This window comes from Alligator mississippiensis, chromosome 2, assembly GCF_030867095.1.
Source record: "Alligator mississippiensis isolate rAllMis1 chromosome 2, rAllMis1, whole genome shotgun sequence".
NCBI classification, from domain to species: domain Eukaryota; kingdom Metazoa; phylum Chordata; order Crocodylia; family Alligatoridae; genus Alligator; species Alligator mississippiensis.
In genome coordinates, this window is record NC_081825.1 from 150,127,129 (window position 1) to 150,153,951 (window position 26,823).

Here is a 26,823-nt window from a genome sequence, read left to right on the forward strand (position 1 = left end):
TTGGGTATTCTTGTCTGTAATAGATTCTGGTGCAGTTTGTGGGGGATTGGAGATATGCTGGCAGGTTTCTTGTCATGGTATGGTCTGGATCGATTTGGTGTGTTTTGGGGTGGAGGGAGTTGGCTTCTGGTGATGAGGTTGTAAAGGTTCAGTGCTTGTTTGAATTTACAAACCACTTTTCACAGGCATTTTTCATGAAAACCTCAACACCAGACTTCCAACAACCTTTAGACTAAGTAGATTAATTCTTTTGTTAACCAGCCCCAGAAAAACAATTGAATTTATGTTTTCTCTTATAATCCCTTTTTTTACTTACCCCATTGTATGAAAGTTTAGCCAGGGTGTCTGAGAGCCTGCTATAGGTCAGCAATATTATGTATTATTTGCAAGTAGAAGCAAATTAAGCCCCCATTCTCACATGCCTTACAACATAGTGTGGAAACATGCTTAGGTATGATTAAAATTCAGTAGTAGTAAAGAGGACTGTCAGAGAGTTGGTACATCTGGTACGGAACGGAGTCAGTTACGTTAGAAGAATGCTCAGAAGTCATGTTGTAATCTGTGTGTGAAAAGTAGAAAATAAAATTATTCTGGCAAATTGGTGATAACATTTCTATCACACAGGGAATTCATTACATAGTTTGTATAAATTGGCTTTTCAAAGAGGAAAAGTGACCATAATTTTAAACTACAGATTTAAATGCAGTCTGCCTCATATCAACATGACTTGTGGAAGGGTCCAGTGTCAATATTGTTTTGTTTTGAATAATGTGGACTAATGTCAGATAGTGGTAAAACTGTTTTTACAACTTCATGTTTATAATGGAAAATACGATGCACATTTTTTTGGCTTTTTGGATGAACACTCATATAAAAATAATGTTGGGCTTCCATCAATGAGGTCAGATTGAGAAAGAGACTTGCTTATTTAAAACTGATAAATCCAAATCCTATTCCCAATCACTTAAATCAAAGTTTTAATTTTAATATTTTATTTGGTTCCATTTATGTTCGTTGGTTATTGTTTCCATTTTTTCACAGTTTGGACAATGGGACCCAGATCCAGAAAGGAACTTAGACACCTAAAGTGAACCATGTTTAACTGAAATCTAGAACTGTGCTCCTCAAAACCCCTGTTCATTTGCCCTCTAACTAGAGGTACTTATGTTCTGGAGATTCCTCAGTTCTCACAATTAAAGTTCAACCAACAACTAAGGTTCTGTTTTTATGCATACCCCAAAGCACCTCAGTCTTTACAGTGCTGAGGAGTTCAGCACCTAGCTCAGGCCTATGCCCCATCAGAATCCACAAAGTCAGTGTTTCTTCATCTGTTTTGCCTCAGGAGCTCTAGTTTGGTAGGTATTCTCAGAGCACACCTACTGAATCGGACTTCACACAAAATGCAGTGGCAGGCACTGGTTTCTTTTTAAACATGGCCAATTGTGATGTCACCTGTGCCCTTTCACTCTTCTGCTTAATGGCTGGAGTACTCACACACGATGTCTTAGACCTGGGTTTTGTTCCCTCCTCTGCTCAAATCCCCCTTTCCTATCTCTTAGAGGAGTGGCCTAAGCAACAAGCTGCAGGCCATTCTGGAGTAGTAGATGCCAGTCTTGCATCTTCCTTGGGAAGCTGTGGTGCTTGGGATCAAAGAATTAAAGAATCATTGAGAGAGAGAGAGAGAGAGTGACTCTCCAGCCTGTGGCTAGGACATTCATTTGTCAGTGAGGAGTCCAGAATTCCTGTTTGTGTGACTGTTATGTAAAAAAAATATTATTAAGTAATAAAAATCTTTTTAGTAGTTTAGCTAACTTTTTAAATTACAAAAAGAACATTTTTCCCCTTGAAATACTCACTTAAGTCCGCCATCTTTTGCTGTCTTCCTCCTCCTCTGTGAAGCCAGTAATTTGCATAATAATGCCTTTGCAAACCTGTATCTCTGTAATTTGAGTCATGTGTTCAGGATAATGACATTGCAGGCTAAACATGGTTCTTTAATTTCTGTTGAAGTTGGCTGGGATGAGACTTTCTGTATATTACTTGTCTGGGCTTGCATATCTTGCCCTGGGCAAATTGGGGTGTTTTGTTAGTTTATGATTTGTTATGCCTCTGAAGCTGTGCTTTGCTGATTTTGAAAGGCAGATTGAAAAAGCATAAACCCAATACAATTCAGCATGAACACTGATTTGCCAGACAAAGTTTTCTTGGATCATGCCTGTGCCTCTTGATAATTTACATTTTTATTACTCTGTCTGCAGGTAGAGCTGGGGAATCCCAGCAGTCAGAGGTTTATCTTCAGGAACACCAGCTGCTCCACCAAACCAGGATCCAAGGAGGTGTGGTGGGGTGTCTCAACATCCTCAGCAATACTGAACACCACCTCACTTGGAACACCGGTTGGTGGACAGGACAGGTGTTGCTGGGCAGCCGTGGCCAGATCCTGCCGCATCTGGCTGCGGGTTGCCCAGTAGGCCAAGGAGTTGTAGTCCAGCAGCTCCATGTTGTCAGCAAGATATGTAGCCACCAAAGCCTCAGCGCTACCTGCCCAAGCCTGGAGTCTGGTGCATCTTGACCTCACCATGATCTGCTCGCTGGGGAATTGGCTCCACAGTAGGACCCAGAGGGTGGTGGTTGATGGGAGTCAATCATCGCGGTGCGCTGTGACCAGTGGGGTCCCTCAAGGCTCTGTCCTAGGGCCCATACTTTTTAACATCTTCATCAATGATGTAGACATTGGTGTAAGAAGTGGGCTGGCCAAGTTCGCCGATGACACCAAACTCTGGGGTAAAGCATCCACACCTGAGGACAGGAGGGTGCTCCAGGCAGATTTTGACAGGCTCATGAAATGGGCGGATGAGAACCTGATGGTGTTTAACACTGAAAAATGCAAGGTTCTCCACCTTGGGAGGAAAAACCTGCAGCGTGCTTATAGGCTCAGCAGTGCTACGCTGCTTAGCACTACAGATGAAAGGGACTTGGGGGTCATGATTGACCACAAGATGAACATGAGCCTTCAATGCGATGCTGTGGCTAGTAAAGCAAGCAAAACTCTGGCTTGTATCCATAGATGCTTCTCAAGCAAATCCCGGGACGTCATTCTCCCATTGTACTTGGCCTTGGTGAGGCCGTAGCTGGAGTACTGCATCCAGTTTTGGGCTCCGCAATTCAAAAAAGGATGTGGAGAAGCTTGAGAGAGTGCAGAGGAGAGCCACACGCATGGTCAGAGGTCAGGAAAACAGACCTTATGATGAGATGCTGAGAGCCATGGGACTCTTCAGCCTTGTAAAGCACAGACTCAGGGGCAATCTGGTGGCCACCTACAAGTTTATCAGGGGTGTTCACCGGGATCTGGGGGAATGTCTGTTCACCAGAGCACCCCAAGGGATGACAAAATCGAACGGTCACAAACCCCGCTGCAGCCGATTCAGGCTGAACATAAGGAAGAACTTCTTTATTGTCCGAGCCCCCAAGGTTTGGAATAGACTGCCAGCAGAGGCGGTTCAAGCACCCACTTTGAACGCCTTCAAGACACATTTGGATGTTTATCATGCTGTGATCCTATGATACCTGCTGACTTCCTGCCCCTGGGGCAGGGGGCTGGACTCAGTGATCCTTCGGGGTCCCTTCCAGCCCAAATGTCTATGAAATCTGGACCTCAACATTGAAGCCATACCCTTGACCCACGTTTGCAGTGGGTGTCATGGAGGAGACTGGCTGGTGCTGGGAGTGCTGACACAGGAAAGTAGATCACCCTCTTCCATGTACCCTCGCCTCTGCCCTTCTGCCTCCCTGACTCTGTTCACCAGCACTTCTGTCCAGTGATTGAGGGTTTTGGTGCTGCTTGTGCTCCCCTTCACCTTGGGTCTCATATGCCCACCAGCACATGGACGGTACTGGACTGCAAGGGATCCAGCCGTTTTTTGATGCCCTCCTTCAGCCCCTTCACCACTGCCTGCACCTCTGGTGAAAGCGGCTTTCCCAGCCAGGAACATTGATCCCCTGGAACTTCTCCATTTGGTTCTCAAGCTCCTTGATTACGAGGATCACCTAGCTAAGGAGGGCATTGCTAGTGCTGCAGGTCTCAGTGGCCTCGAGGAAGGGCTTGAGGACCACCAAGATCTGGGAGATGGTATCCCACTTCACTTTGTTTAGGGGGCCGCTGATCTCAATCTCCCCGAGTAAGGCCATCTCATGGATGGCTTTCTGTTGCTCCACCAACCTTTCCAACATCAGGTATGTAGAGTTCCACCAAGTCTCCACATCCTGCATGATTGTGTGGTGCAGGATGCTCAGCTCTGCCTGTTTGTCCTGCAGCATCTTGCCCGCCTTGATGCTGAGGTGGAAGTAGCCTTCCACCTTCCTGCATTTTGAAATCAGCGGATGGTAGTGATGGTGCCATCTCCGGCAGCCCTGTCCCCCTCCAAGGTGTCCCTGACTATGAGGTGCAGCCAGTGTGCCACACAGCGGATGCCCACAAAGTTGTCGGTGACTATGAACCCGCGAATGAGCTCACCCTGCCAAACGAGTCATCCCTGCACCATGCGGTTCATGGCCACCTTGATCTCCCTTGCTGTGTGGAACTCATTCATCACCTCTGCTTGAAGGAGAGCCCACTGACAGCCTGACTGATTGCACCGGTGCCCTGTGAGATAGAGGTAAGCATGATCTCCAGCCTGGCTGCTCCTGATGTCGGAGGTGAAATGCAAGGCTACCTGCAGACCTGCCTTGCACAGCTCCTCCCTTCCCTGCATGCCTCATACGGGGAGGTTACCTCCGTCCTGCTAAAGGTGGTGCTTGCGGGCACTTGGTAGGATGGGGCCACAAACCGCCTGAACCCTGGCCGTTCAACTAAGGAGAAGGTTAAACATCTCCGATGATCTGGGTGACCTCGCTTGTCTTCATAACATGACCTGCTTTGTGTGTGGGATGGGGGATGAAAGTGGAGAGATACCTGGGGAGTCAGTTGCCAGGCAGGTTATAATGTGTCATAAATCCAATGTCTATATTTAGTCCATGATTTTTAGTATCCAGGAGGTTGATGAAGTGGAGTTCATAGGCTCGTCTCTGGGAAGTATTTTGTAAGTTTCCTTTGAGGATCAGGCCTGAGAGGTTGGAGAGAGAGTGGTTTTCTTGTGAGAAATGTGCCGCCACAGGTAACTGGTTATTTCTGTCTTTGATAGATTTCCACTTTCATCCCCCTTCTCTCTCTTCCCCCCCCTCCCCAGCCTCTCTCTCACCCATTGACTCCTCAATCTACATTTTCACTGACTACCTGTCTTGTATGCATACCAGCCCAGCCTCTGGCTTCTTTACTTTTCATTCCATCCAGGAAAAGCACACACCAACTGCTGAAACTTCCTTAGCCTGACGAAGGGTTTTTGAGCCCAAAAGCTTGCTTAATAATTGTTTTCCAACTATTTAAGTTGGTCTAATAAAAGATATCAGATTCACCCAAAGAACCTTGTCTGCCTATGTCCTTAGACCAACACGGCTACAACCTACACCCCTGTAATTGATTTACATACTTTCAACATTTTTACCAATCAACTTGAAATCCAGTTGTTCTTCTAAAATAAATTAAAAGTAACTTTAGGTATTGCACTTGATTGCAGCCCATTTTTCCCTTCAAAATCAGATTTTTCCTGCATATCTTAATTTTCTCTTTCTCACTATTGTCTGAAAGATTTACACAGACGAGGAAAACTGGCTAACTAGAAGACTAACTGTGAAAGTGAAGATACTTGTTTTACTTTGAAATAACCCCTAGTTAACATTCGACTGTTCTTCCTATGATTTTTAAGAACTATTGATATTACTTGGTTACTAACAAGCCCCTAAGGGTTAACAAATTTAAACGTTTTAGTGGAGACAACCCAATTTAGGCTCTGATTCTTCAAGGCAGAGCTCTGCACACAGGAAGAATATTTTGCAGAATCAGGGCCTTGTGTTCCAGTATATGTGCTGCTACATTGAGGCAATATTAAAGTCTGTGGAGACTACCACTGATAGATGTTTCTCTAAAATTTCCATTGGAATGGGAGCCTGGCTAACTCAATCCATTTTTTTCATTGCTCTTATCACTAGAAACTTTCTCTTAGTATGTAACTTAAATCTCGTTTACTGCAAATCCAGATGATTTCTGATTGACTTGTCTCCAGTGAACAGGGAAGACAACTGATTACTCTCTTCTTTGTGATAACCTTTTACATATATATCATGTCTTCCCGAAGCCTTCTCTTTTGTAGAGAAAGCGCTTGTAATTCCTTCAACCTTTCCATGCCACAGCCTGGCCCATTATTTTACTATACTGTCTGTGCTGCATGGATAACTGGAGGCAATATATTTCCAACTCCCTGGGACTGGTTAAATTCTAGTTAGTATTTCTAATTTAGAGTTTCTAGGGCACACTCACAGGTGTTGACCTTTTTTGACACCCCGGGCTGCCATCCATAGGATTGGATTTATTCACCAAGGCGCCCCCGGGGGTTACAAGAAACAATGGCCACAAGCTAGCAGAGAGCAGATTTAGACTGGACATTAGGAAGAACTTCTTCACAGTTCGAGTGGCTAAGGTCTGGAACGGGCTCCCAAGGGAGGTGGTGCTCTCCCCTACCCTGGGGGTCTTCAAGAGGAGGTTAGACGAGTATCTAGCTGGGGTCATCTAGACCCAGCACTCTTTCCTGCTTATGCAGGGGGTCGGACTTGATGATCTATTGAGGTCCCTTCCGACCCTAACATCTATGAATCTATGAATCCATGGCCCTAGACCCTAAAAACTAGTGTCTGAGAGAGCCTCCCCCGCCCCAATCACTTGCTCAGACTCTCTCTGTCCCACCAATGCTATGGGAACTCTGGCCTTGCTTGGTTTAACTTACTGGGAAAACAGGTCAGAAAAGTGAAGAGCACAGGTTTAGCAAAAGGATTGCTTGACCTTGTTGATTATACTCGTACAGATTAGAGAGTTGCAGTTCCTTGGGAAAAAAATCCTAGGTGTCACCCTTTCCTAGTCTGAGCATTGTCAGATATTTTGAGTGGGTAGAGTCCACCCTGTTCTCCTTAAAATGGGTGAGGAGTAGCCCCTCACAGACCAGAATCTGACTCTTGTGTAAGGCCATCTCCATGTCATGTGCTAAAAGTGAAAAGGTCTAACTTTACTGGTTGTGGTTATCTTCTCTTATATGTAGGCCCTAGAGGAGTAGGGCAATTATTCTATGTACAAAATTGAGGTAGCACTGTGGATGGCACAGTATCTAGTGAATGCTTCTCTCTGTTACAAAATGCTATGGTTGCAGATTGTTTAGATATTATGGAAAAGTTGGTTTTATGTTAGCTAATTGTTCTTGATTTTAGTATAAGAATGTTGTTGCTTTGCTTTCCTAATGCATGTCTCTAAATTTGCAGAACCCACGAGAAGATACAGATGTTACCACAGCGATGTTTATAGTACCTCCAGTGAAAGTCCATCTATTACTTCTTCTGAGCCAGATTTTAGGCAAGGTAAGAACATTAAAATATTTAAAACTGAATTTAAATAACAATAACAGAAGAAAACAAAGAGAAACACTTAAAAGTAATTTAAAATAAATCCAGCATGTATAAAGAAAAAAAACCCTAAACTAGAACACTTAAGAGCAAAATCAATACTAGGAAAATGACAAGCCACATAAGGATTTTATTTTTATAAAATATATTATTACAACACAGAAGAAGTCAGATATTCATAGAAGAAGAAGAAGAGATTATATATAGTTATTAATATTATTATAGTTACATATAGATTAAAAACAACACAGAAGAAGTCAGAGATTCAGATTAATACAACACAGAAGTCAGACAGTCATAGAAGAAGAAATTATTTTAGTTACACACACAACAGTAAAAACAACACAGAAGAAGTCAGAGTCATAGAAGAAGAGATCAGATTATATATAGGTATTATTATTAATTATAGTTACAGTTAGACTACAGATAACACAGAAGTCAGATACAGATTCAGATTAACACCACAGAAATCAGAGAGTCATAGAAGAAGAAGAAGAGTTATTATTTTAGGTACACTACACAACACACAACAGTAAACGCAACATAGAATAAGTCAGACATAGTCATATATCAGAGAAGAAGAAGACAACATATATACTATTATTAGTTAGTTACACACACAGACACATTTTCCAGCACAGGAAAAATTAATATGAAGTGTCCTGGGAAGGCAGATGCCAAGTCTTCTGGCGGGAGAGGGAGGGGGGGCTAGAAAGGATAGGGAGAGACCTAGAGCTGCAAGTCCCCCCCCTCCCCCCAAACTTAGATGCATCCTCATTCCTGGCAGCCATGTGCCAGTGGAAGCAAGGAGGTGGGAACAGTACCTGTCCCTACACCTGCACCACTTCCCCTAACTCCAGAATTAGGCACCAGCAGCAGAATGACAGTCTCCTCCACCCAAATTTCATCTCCCAGCATGAGCATCCCACTGCCAGAGGAGGACCTGGATCTGGAACCAGGAGACCTGAGCACCCTAGCTAAAGAAATTCTGGAGACCGAGAGGGAATCTCCGAGTTTGTGCTCCACAGCCCTCGAAGTTCCCCTAGACCCAGGTCTCCTTCAGTAGAAGGCACCTTGGAGGAGGTTGTGGAGGCAAGTAGCTCAGCTGAGTCAGTTCCTGCTGTTGTTGTGCCTCTGCCTGCTGAGGAGGGCGATAAGGTAGGATCCCCACCCTCAACCCAGAAATGGGGAAGTAGTGTAGTGTGGGATCATTTTGAGGTGGCAGATGATCCCAAATATGCTATCTGCCAGCACTGCCAAAGGCAGATCAGCTGGGGCAACGAGGTGAAACACTTCTCCACCACAGCGATGCTGCTGTATCTGAAGAGGCAGCACCCCCTGCCAGCACTGCCAAAGGCAGATCAGCCGGGGCGAGGAGGTGAAACACTTTACTACCACAGCGATGTTGCTGCATCTGAGGAGGCTACAACCTACACCCCTTCTTGAGGAGGCCACACCTGCATCTGAGGAGGCTACAACCTACACCTTGCCCTTCTTCCTCCTCAGCCTGACACAGTGGGAGTGTGCCCAAAGGAAAGTCCACCTCTCCCTCCAAAGCCAGCATCCCCATGAAGCAGAGGCAAGCCACCCTGGAGCGGTGGAGAAAACCCACACACAAAGCGGGGTGCGTTGCAAGGATGAGCGAGGTCACCCAGAGCATCGGAAAGTTTAACCTTCTCCTTAGTTGAGCGGCCAGGGTTCAGGTGGCCTGCGGCCCCACTCGCTCCAAAGCCCCTGTCCCCCCAAAGCAGAGGCAGGCCACCCTGGAGCGGTATCCAAAACAACATCTCTGTTTCTACCATTCAATTCTTATATAAAAATTCTCATTTCATTAACCATAAGCTGCTTAGCCGCATCAGACAATCAAGAAAAAGCCCTCTCCATAAAATCAAAACACAACCCCTCGCTGTCCCAGCTTTCTCTAACTATTTAGTTGGTCTACTAAAAGAAACCAGATTGACCCAAAGTACCTTGTCTGCCAGTGCCATGTCCTTAGACCATCACCCCTACCACCTGTCCCTGGTCAGCTGACCAGAAGGACACAGGACCCTGGGCACATCTAAGCCCTAGGGCTGGGATTGGCAGGGAGAGTTCTCTGGCAGCTGCTGGAGAAGAAGCTCCTGCAGGAAAGGAAAGAAAGAATCTAGCCTGTGCCAGTTTGACTGCCTGAGATGCTAGTGCTACTGTGCTGCAGTGCACTGGAGTGCTTACCTGTTGTTATTTAAAGTGGTGGACTGGACTGAGGCTGTAGGGGAGGAGGAGACCTCATTGGGGCACACTACCATCTCGTGTAGACGCCCCAGCGCCAGTGAGGGCACGCCTTAATACACACACACACACACACACAGAGTCATACAATGAAGGTGCACCTTAATACATACACGGGAGATGAAGCTCCTGCAGGAGAGGAAAGAAAGGCTCGGTCACAGTTTGGCTGCCTGAGATGCTCCTGGTGCTACTGTGCTACTGCTTACTAAGTTATTTTATACCTGTTGTTATTTAAAGTGGTGGACCGGGCTGAGGCCGTAGGGGAGAAGGACGCCTCATTGGGGCACACTGCCATGTCATGTAGATGCCCCAGCACCAGTGAGGGTGCGCCTTAACTCACATACAGTGTCACCCCTGTCAGGAGTTTTGCTGGTCAGCAGCCTGGGGTGCAGTTTCCTAGAACTCCTTGCACCTATCTCCTTGAAAGCTGGCAGGCTTCGTGGCCTCAGCAGGGGCTAGCATGCCTGCAGTTTTCACCCTGCTGTGCCTTAACACACACACATAATACAAGTTTTGCTTTCAAGACTTGGAGGTAGTTTCCCAGAAACCCCTGCACCTATCTCCTTGAAACTTGGCAGGCTTCATGAGGGGGCTACCATCCCTGCAATTTTTATGTGAATCAGCCAAAAAATAACAGTTATAGGTATTTCAGTGATTTCCCATTATACTCTATGGCCGAATCTCTGAATTGGCGTTGAATTTTCCAAAGCCAATTTTGGCTGAATTGAATCACTGTCCTCCAAGTCAGCCGAATCCAAATTGAATACTTCCCTATTTGCACAGGCCTACCAGGCAGGCACTCTTGAGGATGTGGGGGCCGAGGGGGAATCGAGGATCAGGAGTCCTCGGGAACGCTAGCTGGGGTTGCCGCTGTGATCCCGTGATGGGCAGATGGGTACTCTCTATCACCGGAGCGGAATTAGGCACAGACTAGACACGTATCAATTGGAAAAACAGAGATGGCTTTACTTACACTGTAGAGTCATATACAGCGCAGGCAATCGTAGTTGCAACAATTCTATTCTCTAATCGGTAATCGGGGAGCTCTTGTAGACCGGGTAGCTCGGGTCTAACTCGGGCATGTAACACGGAGGATACATCGCAAGGCTTCGCCGACGGGGAGTCGTTGGCAGGTGATCAAGCTGCTGGAGTTCCACTCCAGGGGGAATCGTGGAGTTCTCCAACTAGGGCGGAAACGCCCCTAACCTTTTATACGGCTACCGAGCCAATTGCCAGCCGCCACGTGGGAATAATTTAACATCGGCCAATTGTATTATGCAAATCTGCATTTCCTCGGCGGGAACTCTATCCACGCCGGAACTCTTCACCATGCCGAGACTTCCCCTGCCTTACCGTGCCTTGTGCTAGAAAGTTCCACTGTGTCGAGGCACTGATCCAAATCAGCTCTGACATGTCCCCTTGCCGAAGACACAGTTGAGACTTGAAGCACGTGCACGCCGTCCAAGTTATCGCTCCTTTTTAAAGATAACTGACTATGTACAAAAGTATACAACAATAGTAGTTCGTCCTCTACGGATCGAACCAAATAATAAACAACACACATACACACACACATCAATATATTGGTCACAAAAAGTTCAATCACGAGGAGTTCAATAGGTGTCATGGCGGAGTCATGCGTCAGACAACCTCTGCGTGCCTCTCTCTCTCTCTCTCTGGATCCGCTTCTGACACGTATTTCGAACCTCGGGTAAACCTGTAGAAAAAAAAATTCTTAGACACTGTTAATCAACTTATATAACTATCCCTTTGGAGAGGTAATCAGATCTCTTCTCTTGGTTCCCCACTCTCCTTCAAGCACGTGACACAGGTGCTTGAACTCGACTCAGCTCCGGATGGCTCTTGCACGCCCCCAGATGCACCGTCATGAATGATGATCCACACACGGACACTGCGTTGTCTTGTCCTAACACGATGAGGACATTCCGTAGTTGCCGTCTGGATCCTTCGGACACTGGAAACCCAACTCATGGGCCAACTGCCATTGACCCTCGTCTCCCAGGATCCGCAGCTGTCGCTTCGTGAGTCTAGAGTGGTGCAACAGGAAACCAAACATAATCCTCTCCTCTTTTGTCCTCTGCAGCGGTTGCCACACTCACTCTGGGTCACTCGAAGTTCCTGTGTCTGACTTCATGAGCGCTTGGACTCGCAGAAGCTGTCGCAGTAGGCTGCAGGCCGGTTGGCCGGCTAACGGGTTGAGGAGGGCTCGAAGGACGGTGGACCAACACACATCATTCCTCCCTCCGTACACCTCAACACAAGCCTCTATGTTGTCAAAAGTTACTGGAACAGTTCCAGGGTTTCGTAGGTGGCGATGCGGCCACGGTCTCCACTGCTGGGTCGGTGTCAGTCCCAGCGCGTGCTCCCTGGGGTTCCAGGAACTGTACGAGATTCCTATCACTGCCAGTAGGATCTGCTCTGCACTGATCCTCGCCAGACGACCCTTGTGCCAGACGTGGGGCTTGTGATCCACTTGACCCACGATGAGTGCTGGGAGCAGAACAGGCCAGTGAGTGTTATACGTTAGCCACTCTGTATCGGTGGCGTGTCCTCCACTCCACGAGGCTTGTCGAGTGAAGAAACTAGCCTCTTCTAGATCAAGCAGGTCGGATCCAAACTCCATGACCAGACGTCCTAACCACACAGCCAAGGTCTCATCGGGCCTAATCTTCGACTCTTTACACAATTCCTGTAGCTCAGTCCAGGTTCTAGTGTGATGGGTGGTATGGATTGTCTCCCACACTCGGCTGCTTGTTGCTGCAGAACACGTAGCCGCTGTCGAAGCTGCCACTGCATCCATGGAGAGGGGGGGATGTCCTCCGCTCACTGCCCCCTCCCCATGGAAAGGAGGCGGGGCTGCCGGAAGCGACGTTGCGTCGGTGGGCGGGATCGCCGGACGGGTTCCCGCCGATTCTCCTGAAGCTCCTCCCTTCTTTTCCAGTTCCAGGCAGCTCGCTCCTTCCTCTGCGCCATCTTGGAGTGACGTCGACTCGGGGCTTCTCTCCTCTGCCGCTTCTCATGCCGCCGGAACGGCCGCGAGCAGTCAGGCTTCTAGGTCTGCATTCCTCTGCAGCAAAGTTGTCACAACACAAAGTAACACATCCAATACTCTCTCTTTTTTATCCCTCGGGGCTACACTTGTATGGCCTCTCAACCCGAGCGCCAGTGGGGGGCTAAAATGATCAGCCGTCGTCGGCTCTTCACCCTCCTGTGCAAGCTGCACGCAGCGAGCGAACTCCTGGCTGAGAGCCGGGCTCACGTTGCCCGATTCCCATTTGGCGAGGGGTGCGGTGTTCCCTCTCTCCCGGGGCCTGAACTGGACTCTCTCGCTGCCCATCACACACCCGAACGCCTCGGGGCGCAGATGTGCCTCCCATACTTCCGATACCTCTTCTCCTTTTTCCTTCAGTGAAAGGTAACCATCGATAAACCTTTCACCCACTCCGCCCGCCTGGTGTTATGTGATGTGGGCACCTAGTTCCTCGGAGCTGGCCACATGGCGTCTCCCGCTACGCCAGGGGCAACTTCTCACTAGCTCCTGCTCCATTAGATCTTCCCCAAATCCTGAGTCCGATCCTGTCGATCCTAATCCCGATCCCGCTGATCCTGTTTGTGACACCATGTGGGGGCCGAGGGGGAATCGAGGATCAGGAGTCCTTGGGAACGCTAGCTGGGGTTGCGGCTGCGATCCCGTGACGGGCAGATGGGTACTCTCTATCACCGGAGCGGAATTAGTCACAGGCGAGACACGTATCAATTGGAAAAACAGAGATGGCTTTACTTACACTGTAGAGTCGTATACAGCGCAGGCAATCGTAGTTGCAACAATTCTATTCTCTAATCGGTAATCAGGGAGCTCTTGTAGACCAGGTAGCTCGGGTCTAACTCGGGCATGCAACACGGAGGATACGTCGCAAGGCTTCGCCGACGGGGAGTCGTTGGCAGGTGATCAAGCTGCCAGAGTTCCACTCCAGGGGGAATCGTGGAGTTCTCCAACTAGGGTGGAAACGCCCCTAACCTTTTATACGGCTACCGAGCCAATTGCCAGCTGCCACGTGGGAATAATTTAACATCGGCCAATTGTATTATGCAAATCTGCATTTCCTCGGCGGGAACTCTATCCACGCCGGAACTCTTCGCCATGCCGAGACTTCCCCTTGTCATGACCCAAAGGTCTGATTTTTTTGTGTGTGTGCTTCGGCACTAAGAATTATCCCCGTGGGTTTGCAACTTCATTGCACGGAGGAGTTCTGCTGCGCAGCGAACCCGCATGCAAAGGAGTGTTCCCGCCACTTTGCAGCGATCTTTGCAGGGTGCATTTCCCTTTGCAACACAGAAATGCACGGTGCAAAGATTTCCCGCTCATCATATGCAAATTCGTGCCCCGCAATTGGCTAGTGCTAAATTATTCACACGTGGCGGCTAGTGATTGGCCTGCTAGCCATATAAGAGACTTGAGCAGTTTCCGCCCAAGCTGAAGAGGACTCCGCATCCATCTCGTGGGAACTCTGGGTGTGCGCGGCAGGGTAATAGAAACCCTGTGTGTCGCTCAGAGGAGTTTGGCAGCCTGATCCACCGCCCACCTCTTCCCGTCTTCGAACGGAGCCTACTATAAAACGTAACGACAAGTTTTATGCGCGCTTGTCCTGAACATCCGGAGTTTGTCTGCGTGGAGCCTAGCAAGCTCCACGTGATTGTTCGTGTTCTGTCTGCGTGGAGCCTTGCAACCTCCACGTGTGTTCGTGTTTTCTGTAGTAACCGCAACTCAAGCAAGTTCTCAGCCTGCACCACGACCATCTTGGTGTAAGTAAAACAATCTTAAAATCAACCGTTATGTGTCTGTGCCTAATTCTAGCTTGGTGACCTCCCTCTCCGATCCGGCCTGCCCGGGCTGCTGGCCACAGCCCGCGTGCAGAGCAACAAAAAGGGCCCGGGGTCAAACCCGGCCCGCACATGGCGACGAGGATGGGATCAGGATCACCACGGCACATGCCGATGGAATCAGGAGAGGGCTCGCTAAAGTTAAAATTAGTTGAGAACTGCCCTTGGAGAAGTGGGAGACGCAGCGTAGCAAGCATCGGAGAACTGGAGGCGCACCTCGCGTACCACTAGGCGGGCGGAACGGGCCGGAGATGTGTCCGTGAACACCTTTCGTTAAGGGGAGAAGAGGGAACTCCAGAAGTTGAAGCCCTAAAAGGGAAAAAGATGTATCTTCACCCCGCGGCGTTCGGGTGTATCATGGGTGATGAGTGGGTCCTGTATAGGCCCCTCGATGCTGTAACCCTTGCCAAAGTCAACCCGGCGAGCGCAGTAAGCCCAACCCCCACCCGGGAGTGTGTCCATTGCTCATGGTGTGCCCGAGAGATGGGAGAAACGATGCCAATCAACTGGTTTTCCCCTTGCATGGTGGTGCCTAAACTAAGGGGTCGAGAGCGTCCGTCCAAGCTCCGCGAAAACCCGGAGATGGAGGACCGCGCCGTAAATGAAAGAGTGGTCCTACGGTGCGACAAGGGGGGAAAACTAAATGCAACCTTTCAAACTATGGCTGATTTAATAAGGAAACTTTAAGCTTAAAAACCCAGCTGCATATGGCCGTTCGGGCGGTCAGAGAAGCGGCTGAGAAAAGGGATCTTAAAAAGCCCCAACAAGATGGCGCCGAGCAGAGGGAAGACTGCGTGGAAAAGCCGGAAGTGAGGGATGGAGCTTCGGGAGAGCCCGCGAGGGTTCGGCCGGTAACTCCGCCCAGTGACGCAGCATCGGTTCCGCCAACCACGCCCCTCTGACGAAGGGAGGGGGAGTCAAGCAAAGGAGTGCATCCGCCCTTCCCGCCTGAAACAACAACCCCCACTGTAACAATAACTACAGCTCCAACAGAAACAGCAACAACAACTCGCGAAAAAATTGATCAGCCTGCAGTATCAAGCAGCCCAGTCATCGGTCCACAGAGTGCAGTTCAAGCTACCACCTATCACGCTCGTTCCAGAGCTGAACTGCAGAATTTGTGTATAGAATCCAGGATCCAACCCAACGAAACTCTGGCTGTGTGGTTGGAACGTCTGGTCGTGGAACTTGGGTCCAACCTCCTGGACCAGGAAGAAGCAAGCTTCTTGGTGAAACAAGCTTCATGGAGTAGGGAACATGTCACCAACATCGACATGGTGGCGTTTAGCGTCCACTGGCCTATTCCGATTCCAGCACTTGTGGCAGAAGTGATCGAACAGAAGGCCCACGCATGGCACGACGAACAACCAGAGCACACCAGTGCAGAACAGCTTGTACTGGCTATTATCGAAGTTTCGTACTGCGCCTGAAACCCAAGAAAATGTACATTGGAACTAACACTGCTCCAACAAATGCAACCGTGGCCTCACCGTCACCTGCGAAACCCTGGAACCGTTCCAGTAACTCTCGACAGCATAAATAGTTGTCTTAAAGTCTACGGGCAAAGAAACATCGTGGTTTTGCGGATTATGCTAAATCCACTGGTCAATCATCCTGTGAGTAGTCTCCTTCATCAGTTGTCAAAACTGCGCGTCCTAATGGAGCCAAAACTATCCAGTGATCGGGAGTATCAATGCCCAACTGAGGCTCAGAACACGAAACACCGCGAATCTAAGCGTCCAGTATTACGCCAGAAAACACAAGAGGAGAGATACATGTTTGAATACCTCCTGCAGCGTTCTGAACTTAATAAGAAACAGCTTCGGATTTTAGGAGACGCGGAACAATGGCAGCTAGCCTACGAGTTAGGTTTTCACTGTCTGGAGGAAGGCGATAACTCATCAACGATTTCGTCGAGTTGCTAAGCGTGAAAAGAGAAAGAGCTGTCTAGTATAAAATCGTGTTTACATATTTGTATTTAATAAGTAATGATAAGTTTAATCAACTGCATTATTGTGCGGTCCTGTGTAATTTGTGAATAACCATTTTAAGAGAGTTCTTTTACAGATCAGGGATTCGGAGTGCTGGGTGGAGAGAGGCCCCGAGAGGAACATCACCGAAAGGAACAAAGGCCTAACGCGCGATTCCACCATGACGCCCACCGAAGTCATAATCATTCAGTTTTTTGTTATAAATGTGATTTTATGTATATGTGTGTGTGTCGGTTATTATTTGATTCAATCCCTTGAGAACGAACTTTTATTGTTGAATGATTTTGTTTTTGCTCGTTTAGCTTTGCAAACCATTAGCAGAGCTATGAATAACCCGGATAATGGGTTTGAAGTATAATTCTATTGTGCCTTCAGCAAGGGGGGATGTCATGACCCAAAGGTCTGATTTTTTTTTGTGTGTGCTTCGGCACTAAGAATTATCCCCGTGGGTTTGCAACTTCATTGCACGGAGGAGTTCTGCTGCGCAGAGAACCCGCGTGCAAAGGAGTGTTCCCGCCACTTTGCAGCGATCTTTGCAGGGTGCATTTCCCTTTGCAACACAGAAATGCACGGTGCAAAGATTTCCTGCTCGTTGTATGCAAATTTGTGCCCCGCAATTGGCTAGTGCTAAATTATTCACACGCGGCGGCTAGCGATTGGCCTGCTAGCCGTATAGGAGGCTCGAGCAGTTTCCGCCCAAGCCGAAGAGGACTCCGCATCCATCTCGTGGGAACTCTGGGTGTGCGCGGCAGGGTAATAGAAACCCTGTGTGTCGCTCAGAGGAGTTTGGCAGCCTGATCCACCGCCCACCTCTTCCCGTCTTCGAACGGAGCCTACTATAAAACGTAACGACGAGTTTTATGCGCGCTTGTCCTGAACATCCGGAGTTTGTCTGCGTGGAGCCTAGCAAGCTCCACGTGATTGTTCGTGTTCTGTCTGCGTGGAGCCTTGCAACCTCCACGTGTGTTCGTGTTTTCTGTTGTAACCGCAACTCAAGCAAATTCTCAGCCTGCACCACGACCATCTCGATGTAACTAAAACAATCTTAAAATCAACTGTTACGTGTCTGTGCCTAATTCTAGCTCGGCGACCTCCCTCTCCGATCCGGCCTGCCCGGGCTGCTGGCCACAGCCCGCGTGCAGAGCGACAAAAAGGGCCCGGGGTCAAACCCGGCCCGCACACCCCTGCCTTGCCATGCCTTGTGCTAGAAAGTTCCACTGTGTTGAGGCACTGATCCAAATCAGCTCTGACAGGGGGTTGAGGGGCAAGGTCCTGCGTGCCCCGGTAAATCTTGCTTAGGATCAGGCCTCTAAAGCCTCAGAAGTGTCTGCCTGGTTTTCCCCATTTCCAGAGACATGCACCAGAGACTGTTGGGGGTACATCTTGGAAGTGGGGAACCTTGACTTTCCCTGCTTCTGAGGACACACCTGAGAGATTGCAGGGGTGCATCTCTGTAAGTGGGGAACATGTTGCCTGTTGTCCTACAAGATAGACAGGTGGGATAATGGGGAACATGTATTTCAGACAAAGAAGTGAATCAGCTGTACTGGAACACAGCCCAACACAGCTGATTCATTTTGCTTGGCAATGTCTCTTTCTAGGATGGAACCAAGAGTCAAAACAACAGGAAAGTATATTATGTAGCTACTGTGTTCTTTACAAAGTTTTCTGGACTATAATCAGAAAGTTTTATAACCAGAAACTTTACAAAGTTTTCTGGACTATAACCATATTTTACTGAGTCGTTTGATTTTAGTTTTTGTCTGGATATAATTATTCCAAAGAACAAAAAAATGTATTTCAGGAAAATTCTAGGAAGATGTAAACTGTGCAACACATTAGGAGAGCGCGAATCCTAGGCTGTGATTGCCTGAACTCCATATGGTTAATGTGTTTCAGTTTGGGGATGTTATGATTGAAAAAGTAAAGACATTGGGTTTGGTAAATGCATTTCTGAGTGGTGAGTGAAACTCAGGGCTTATTATTTCATCCCAGAAGTGCATTCTGGCCTTAACAGCTGGACCTGCATGAGGGGGCAGATGGAATTATCATTTCATTCCTTGGAACTACTGTTATTTTCCAGTCTTTGGAAAGAATGGAGAAGACATTCATGCACTCTCCTGTTACTTAATGTAGGTGGGATAGTGGTGGTTGATGACATGATTATCGCAGAGTGGAATCTGAGAATGCTCCTCCTGCTGTTTTCATCTACTTAAGAAACCAGAAACTGTATAGGTTACAGAGCACTCCACACGAAGTGCTGAGTGGCATTACCACTCACTGGGAAGAGTGGGGTGTTGACAATGGAGGTCTCTGTACCTTACTAAATCAAGCCCCAATTGCAGTATTAGTATGGATAGATGTTGACTTTCTCCTCCAGACAATTACAATAAACAAGATCTCCATTATCAGAAAAGATAATTTATATTTAATAAACTATGAAGATGAAGACAAATCCAGAAACAAAACTAAAAATTGCAGCTGCTGGGTAGTATCCCTTGTTTTGAGTCAGTATAATATTCACCAGTAGCTGTTCTGGGCATACAGAATCTTTTTACACTTCAGTTTTCCTTACTGCAATTCTGAGGTCTCACAGTTCTATTGAAATTGAATGATTTCAATTTAGAATAACACACAAACAATTCCATATTTTAACACATTTCTCCAAATGTTTATGCAGCAGTTCTTGGAGGGGGGAAAATACAATCTTTTTTAAAACTGAAATTGACTTTTTAATGCTAATTTCTCTAATACTGTAATGGCATTGTTCACTACGTGTACATCTGATCCTTTCAAAGTAATCTCAGATGTCTGATAAATCCTTGATATTTAGGTAGGATTACCTCTTTGTGGTTTCTAGCCTTTGCAGGTATTAATTTATCTGTGTGTCTTTTTCACGTGCTAGGGAAAAGAAATAATGGTGTAAAGAGAGATGATTCCAGCAGTGCTTTACCAGGAGCTGATGATACCTCATTATCAAGTCAAGTTCATCCTCAAAGGGGAAGGTAAATTATGTGACATTATCATATTTTCCAATCCTTGCTTTCCCTCACAAGAATTACTCCTTAGTTGCATTCATGTGATTAATTTTTTTATCACTTGTGCTAAACTTCCAAAAATAAAAAGTGCCATATTTTTATCCTGGGGGGAGCAACATTTTAGCAGTGTTATTTTGCATACAGCAGATGATTCAAGACACATCCTGGTTGAAATCTAACATAATCCAGTTAAAAGTTCAACTCAACTTGCATTCTTTAGTCTGAGTTGAATTAGACCCTAAAAGACTTTCCCTGTGCTCCTGCTGGAGCCACACAGCTAGGACCTGCATACATGCCACGGCTGCTTCTCCAAGCCCCACACTTCCTGGATTCAGTGGCTCCATGAGCCAGTTCCAGTCCACAGGTCATATGTTGCTGACCTTTACTCGAAAATGATTAGTTGGACCATTTTATGCATGGTTTATAGTAGAGATGTTAAACTCATGGGAGTCCTAGTGATCTAGACCTAGAGGCCATAAGGGTTAAAGTAGCCATCATTCACCCTCACACCACTGGCACATGTCCTCAGTTGGACCCCATACCCCAGATTTAAGAGGAGGGCCCCTACCCCTACTCACCATTCTCCCAAATTCCTAACCTGTCTAGGAGCTTCATGGGCCACATTACTTGGCTGCATGGGCCAGATCTGGCCTGAAAGGTGAACATTTGACACCCCTGGTTTATAGCCACCAAAATTATGACTTTGAACTGTTGCTCCTGTCAGTTTTCCCATTAATATCATGCTCTTATCAGTATCACCAAAGCCATGTATGTCTTTGTTTCTCCCTAGAACATGTTACAATAGCAGCTGTGTACTCAAAGTTGCATAGGTGTTTCTATTCTGAAGTGTCTTTTTTGTGGCATATAATTTTCATGTGATTCCACCTTTGAGGCTTAAGTGTCCCATGTCCACTGTCTGCCAAATGATGACTCATTTTAGAAAGTACAACCAAAATACCTTATTTTCTTGCATACAACACAACCCAAAACATAATACTCACCTTGTTTTTGAAAGACAAATAGAAGATAATAAAATGATCTTTTTCTGTATTAAATAGTTGAGCAGCAGCAGCTAGAGAGCTGAGCCTGCTCATTATTCTGCCCCCTGTGGATCACTGTACATCTTACTTTCAGTTTCACCAAGATGGAACCTGTTCATACCATATTTCTCCCATATAATGTATACTCTAATTTCCAGCAGCTGTTTTTCTGGAAGGAAGTGTTGTTGTATGCAAGGAATACAAAAATACAGGAGTGGAAAGAAGGTCACTCCTACAGTTACTTAAAAAAAAAAAATTAACAACCCTTGACTTCAGCTGTTTGGGGTAGATTGTTAAATGTAATCTTTATGGAAGTATCGATACCAAGGAACAGATTGAAAAGGAGCCCTGCCTCATCCCATGCCAAAAATGAAGGTACACATGAAAATTGGAGTCATGTGAATGAATGTATCAAAATGTCAGTAAAAGAATGGGAGAATCCCTGCTTCCTTCAGTTCAGATATACAATGGAGTGATGCAACTAAGGCAGAGAGCTCCACATTGAATAGTGCAGTTAAAATAAATGATGAGCATCTGCCACATGCACTGTTCACGAGGCACTCAATGCACCAAGTGAGGCAGTGGTCCTCTAGATAAATAGGTGATCATGTACTTAAGGACAGTATTAAACTTGATGCCCAAAGGAGCAAAATTAAAATTGCATAACCAGCCTGAACTTAGGCACTTCCTAAATGTCTGTTTCCCTTTGCAACTTTAATGTTCTAATATATGGATTGTGCATGAGATCATATCATTTCATTCAGGAACTCATTTAGAAACTTGTGTTTGTTTATTGACGGGAAGGAGACATTCTACAAGAATTGTGTATATACATGCGTACTGTGTTGCTGGTATGTATATGTCAGTATGCATATATTAAATATGCAGGCATATGCATAGAGAGGTATTCTCTCAGAGTAACTCTAGGGAATACATTAACGATCCGCGTCTTGATGCAGGAGATTGTGGACCTGTTTCTGAATTTTTAAGGCAAGTTTTCTAGGAACCTGTGAAAGCTTTCTGTTTTGTGCAATCCCATTAAAAATAGTGTTATAAAATTCTATTATGTATGGTGTTCCAAATCCAGTCAGAGAGAGACTTTCATGCAAAGGTAAATAGGAAAACAAAACATTTTCCACACAAAAAGTAACTTAAAATTTCCTGTTTTGACTTTTCCATCCTTGTTTTCCTAATTGACTACTATGGCTGCCACTAAGTCCCACAATGAAATCAAATTGCTATAAATGACAGTGAAGTTGCAAATTCAACATTACAGCAACATTGGAAGAAAATAAACCAAACGGGTAGGCAGTGAGAGTTTACAACAAAGCATTTAAAGAATGTTGAGGAATTATGGGTGCTTACAGACATGGGGGAGAAAAAATCCAGCGTTTTACTTTCAGCTTGGTGCACCCCTGCGCCAAGTCCAGCACATGCCCAGAAGAGGAATTACAGCAGTTTGACCTGGCTTGCCCAGCATCTGTATAGCTCCCATGCTTCAGTGGGGCTTTCTGGCACTTTTATCTAATAGCTGATTCAATCAGCTATTAGATAAAAGTGCCAAAAAGTCCCACTGAAGTGTGTGAGTTATACAGATGCTTGAGAGCCAAGTCAAACAGATGCAATTCCTCTTCTGATAAAGCACTGTTTTTTGTGTTTTGCCTTTTTTTCCATGTCTGTCAGCACCCTATAACTAGGGACAGACATTACACATAAACTGGTGTAAGTGATCAGAAACTGGTTTAAACCTGTAACAGAACAGATGTTCAGAGCACATAAACCAGTTTGAAAATAGCTGAAACCGGTTTGAGATAAACCTGGTTGAATATAGTATCAGACTTAACTGATTTGGCTCAAGCCGGTTTATGCAATGTCTGTCTGTGACATCTGTAGGTATTATAGGGCTTGCTCGTGCTGCCCTGTGCTTGTCTGTCTACAGGTGGTAACAGGGTAGACGTTGGGTCTGGATCACCAGGTCTGCCAGGAAGTGGATCTTACATTTTTCTCACCTGCCGTGACTTTGATGACTTATATATTCCTTGGAGGCAATGCCCACGGTGATCCTGCCTGGTCTTAATCCCTGTGTCTTCGGTGGGGCTCCAAACCTCCCCTTTACCCCAGCCTAGCCTCTCCAGATGGTGTTTTACGATGTTCTTCCACAGCCAGGTTGCAGTGCTGCCTGTTGTAGCCTTCTCTGCACCCCAGCGTGTCCTAGTGCCTCTTTTGGGTACATCCTTCCACAGGCCAGTCTTGGCCTGTACTCAAACAAAATCAAAATAGACAGCAAAAGAAATCACAGAAAAAACCCCAGCTGCTTCTCAGCCTTCTTGTCAGGCTCTGGCAATGTCCCCCCCTCAAAAGAATTCCATGGTCTATTCTCTGCTGTGTGCTAGCCTGCCCTGCACCCCTATGAATGTACACAGTCTTCTTGGGGTCTCCCCCTTGTGCAGGAAGGCTCTACCTGTGACTGTAGATTGTTCCCTTCCAGCCCTCCTCCGGATCCTCTGTTGGAAAAACTCCAGTTCGGAGATTTTTTTCTGTCCTTGTGGGCTCCCTCACTCCAGATCCTCAGCTGCAGCTCTGCCTGCCTCAGGGTCACTCCCACAGCGTTCCTCAGGCCCGTTCTACAGTTTCTGCCTGCCAAGACACTCAGCTGCTCCTCTTTCCCTGCAGCCTGCAGGGAACTGACTCCTCTCTGCCTCTCTCTGGGGCCAGAAATACCTTTGAGCAGCCTCCCTCTGCCAATCCTGAGCAAGATGCTGCTCTGAAAATTGAGTGGGTATTTTCCTTCCTTTCCAGGCTGCGGCTGCAGCCCTGCCAGGCCTCCATGCTGTAAGTTCTGTCTCCCTCCTTCACACTGTCCCAGACCCCTTGCTGGTTTAATTTAAACCAGACACCCCCAGCATCCCAGCACACTCTCTGGGCCGGGGTGGGGGGAGGGGAGGCTCTGTGTTCCACAGCAGAGCTGGCCCCTCCACTCTGCTCCCAGGCTGGAGCTCAGCAGAGACTGCAGGATGCTCCCCCCTTCCCCCTACCACTCCCTGTTAAGCAGGAATTTCCCCCTCCCCTCTGCCTTGCTGAGAGGTGTCTGTGTATTAGCTAGCAGACCACGTGCTGGCTACGGTCTGTGCTGTGGCAGAATCAAAGGCAGAATCAACAGGTAGCTGGCAATGTCCCTCTGTTGGTTTCTTAATGGGGTGATAAATGCTGTTATCAATTCCCTGCTGGGTTAATCAGAGTGTACTGTCAGGGCCTAGCCACGCCCCCCCTCAGATCAGGATTGTGGAAGGGAGGGAGGGCTGCTTTAGTGCCCCCCAGCTTCTAGCCTGAGCCACTGCAGTCATGTGCCTGCATGTCTGGGATGTCTGTGCAGTTACAAACTGATTGAGCCTAGTCAGGTTAGACTAACCTGCAAAGATTGAATCAATTCAGTCTCAGGCTTTTTGAATGTCTGTTCCCAACCTATGTGATATGTAAATGGATCATACTGTTGGGGTTGCCTGCTTCACAAGTGAAAGTCCTTCTTTGACTCAATGAGAACATGTTTTCTTTGTTTGTGTAATGTAGCAATGTGTATTATGCAAAATCTAGAAAGGAAAGTATTGCTTTGCAAAGGCTTACAGATGGGCTAAGCTGCAAAGATCACATCTGTATCTGATCTTACTCCAAAATTTAGTGAAGTTTGGATCCATGGTTTCAGATTATTTCCATACCTCTGCTTTGGCCTCAGAGTTTCTGTTCTTCCTCAGAAGTGGCATGCTTGAGAGTACCCCATTCATTGTCCTAATAGTTTCCATGATTTTTGTCTTCACAAATTAAAGAGCTTTTCTAACTGCTGGTTCAGCAAATGCAACTAAGATCTGAAAATTCAGCTGGGTTTTTAAAAAGATATTGAAAGCAAATGTTGGTGCACAACTCTGTTGCTTCAGTGAAAACAGTGGGTTCTCCAAAGTAAATCAAAGAGCAGAATTTGATCCTGCAGTAGGAATCTACCTAACTTTTCTGTTGATTGTCTAAAACAGAATAGAAAGCAGATCCCTCTCCAACAGCATTATAGACTTGGCAGCACTAACAACTTCAATAAATAGAAGTGACTTGTTATTATCAGTAAAGGCAGTAGTTACACGATGGCTTAAAGAGCAAATTAGTAGAGTGAAAGCGTGCTGTGTTTTTTAAAAAGCAGTTTTCACAGTTACAGTGTCCTTTCTTGTATTATGGAAAAGTAATGCTTTATAGTGTTGAAGATGTGTAGTTGCTGAAGTAAATTTCACTGCCAAAATTAAAACTCTCAAGACTGCCAGGTTTTAATTTCTTCTAGGTGCTGTAATTTTTATTCTAAGTAAGGCCTGCCCTGTTCAGTCACCCCAAAAAATGTCCAATTGTTTGGATTCTTACGTGTAAGTCTTAATTATATCTTTGTCATCTGAGCTCATGACTATTAGAACAAGGTATGTGATTTAGCATTGGAGAGCTTATAGTAGAGGTGGGCAGTTATTTCAGGTGGAGGGCCGCTTACTGTGTTTTGGCAAGCTGTCAAGGGCTGCATTGGTAGCCCTGCCCCTTGACAGATCTCCCACCCCCAACCCCTTACCTTTGCCACCAGAGTCCCTCCCCTTGCCCCCAGAAGTACTCCTTTCAGCAAGAAGTTTTGCCATCTTGGAACCAGAAAAATACCAAATTATATTCTAAAAAGTGAATACCTACAGCATTCATTAATTTGGTTTCAAAAATATTTTTGTCCTGATTTACATGTGTTTGTGTAGTGTACATAGAGGTGATTGCACAATAGCTTAAAATGAAGTCTTACTCTTGTATATTGTGGGGGGTGGACATAAGTTTGTGGGGGGGCTGTGGGTGTGTGGGTATGTGGGGTGAGAGAGCATGTGGGTATGTGTATGTGGATATGTGGGGTGGGGGAATAGGAATTCAAATAGGAATTCAATAGGAATTCATACTTCTAAAAGCATACTTCTGTAATTTTGTGGTCTTTCTGAGTTCTTTGCAATAGAAGAATTGCTCTATTATTTTTCTATAGTCAAAAAACAAGTGAAAACTAAGAGTTGACATTTTCTAAGGGGTGCCTTGAGTCTAAAAAGGTTGAGAACTACTGCCCTAAGCCTTTTGGAATGCTGTCAGTACCATGGAAATTTGTATTCTCCCTCTTTGTCTATTGTCCTCTATTCTTGTTTCATATTTTCTTCCTCCTTTATTTCTTCTTCCTTTTCCTTTCTAGGGGCAGCAACTGACATGGATCTACTCCTTCTCCTGCTGTTGCCTTTGTTTTCCAAGTATTTGATAGGTTCCACTTCCAGCTCTTCCCTTGCTCCTTGTGTGACCTTCTCCCTCAGTCAAATCTGCTCCTGATCTTCCCACCCCACTGTTCATTAGAGATTCCTTTATCTCTCCCTCTCCCCAGCTTCCTTCTTTGATCCATACTTGGTCATTTCTGGGTAAGTACATCAGGCAATGAGTTAAGTACCCATTTTTAAAGGTATTAGTCTTCCAGTGGACTGGTCACCCAGTAGAATTGGCTTAATAATTAACAGAATTAGCCATGGAATCACAGACAAATTCAGGCTGACCCTGTGGCCTTAGACCATGTTGTTGAAGGGTAAGAGCACATATTTTAGATAAGCTGCTACTTGGCATTTGCACAGAGCTTTTCATCTATTCACGATTCTTGACAAAGATTGATCATTAGCGTCATCTTTTCACAGACAGATGAATGGGTTCCTGGTTCTTAAATGTACTGGGTGAATCAGATCATTGCAAAGCTAGGCCTGGTTTTCTATTTATAGTCCATTCACCAAACTATGTATTATAGCAGTTATGGCATAACACATCTGCACAGATGTTTATTCTCTTTAAGTGCATGGCCTTCAGACAGAAAAAAGGCTACATTAAACTCAATGTATACAGTGCTTGTTAACTACAGGAACAGCCTAGCTGTAAGCTTGTTTTACCCCATTAAGACTTGTTACATTGTTTCCCAAAGTGCTTTAGCAGCCTTGAAAAGGACACTTCCTGTCAGTTTCATGAATT

General features: G+C 46.2%; 1 protein-coding gene across 10 annotated transcripts in view; it reads left to right on the plus strand.

Annotated features, from left to right (window-relative positions):
- PTPN13 (protein tyrosine phosphatase non-receptor type 13) overlaps positions 1 to 26,823 on the plus strand; it is a 234,938-nt gene that overhangs the window by 132,641 nt on the left and 75,474 nt on the right. For 9 of the 10 annotated variants that reach the window (XM_014600565.3, XM_019488152.2, XM_059722262.1 and 6 more), the window contains 2 exons: positions 7,402 to 7,497; positions 19,609 to 19,708. In XM_014600565.3, coding sequence (XP_014456051.1) covers positions 7,402 to 7,497; positions 19,609 to 19,708 — 196 coding nt within the window. The remainder of the gene's footprint in view (positions 1 to 7,401; positions 7,498 to 19,608; positions 19,709 to 26,823) is intronic. The other variant, XM_059722266.1, reaches the window with a different exon arrangement.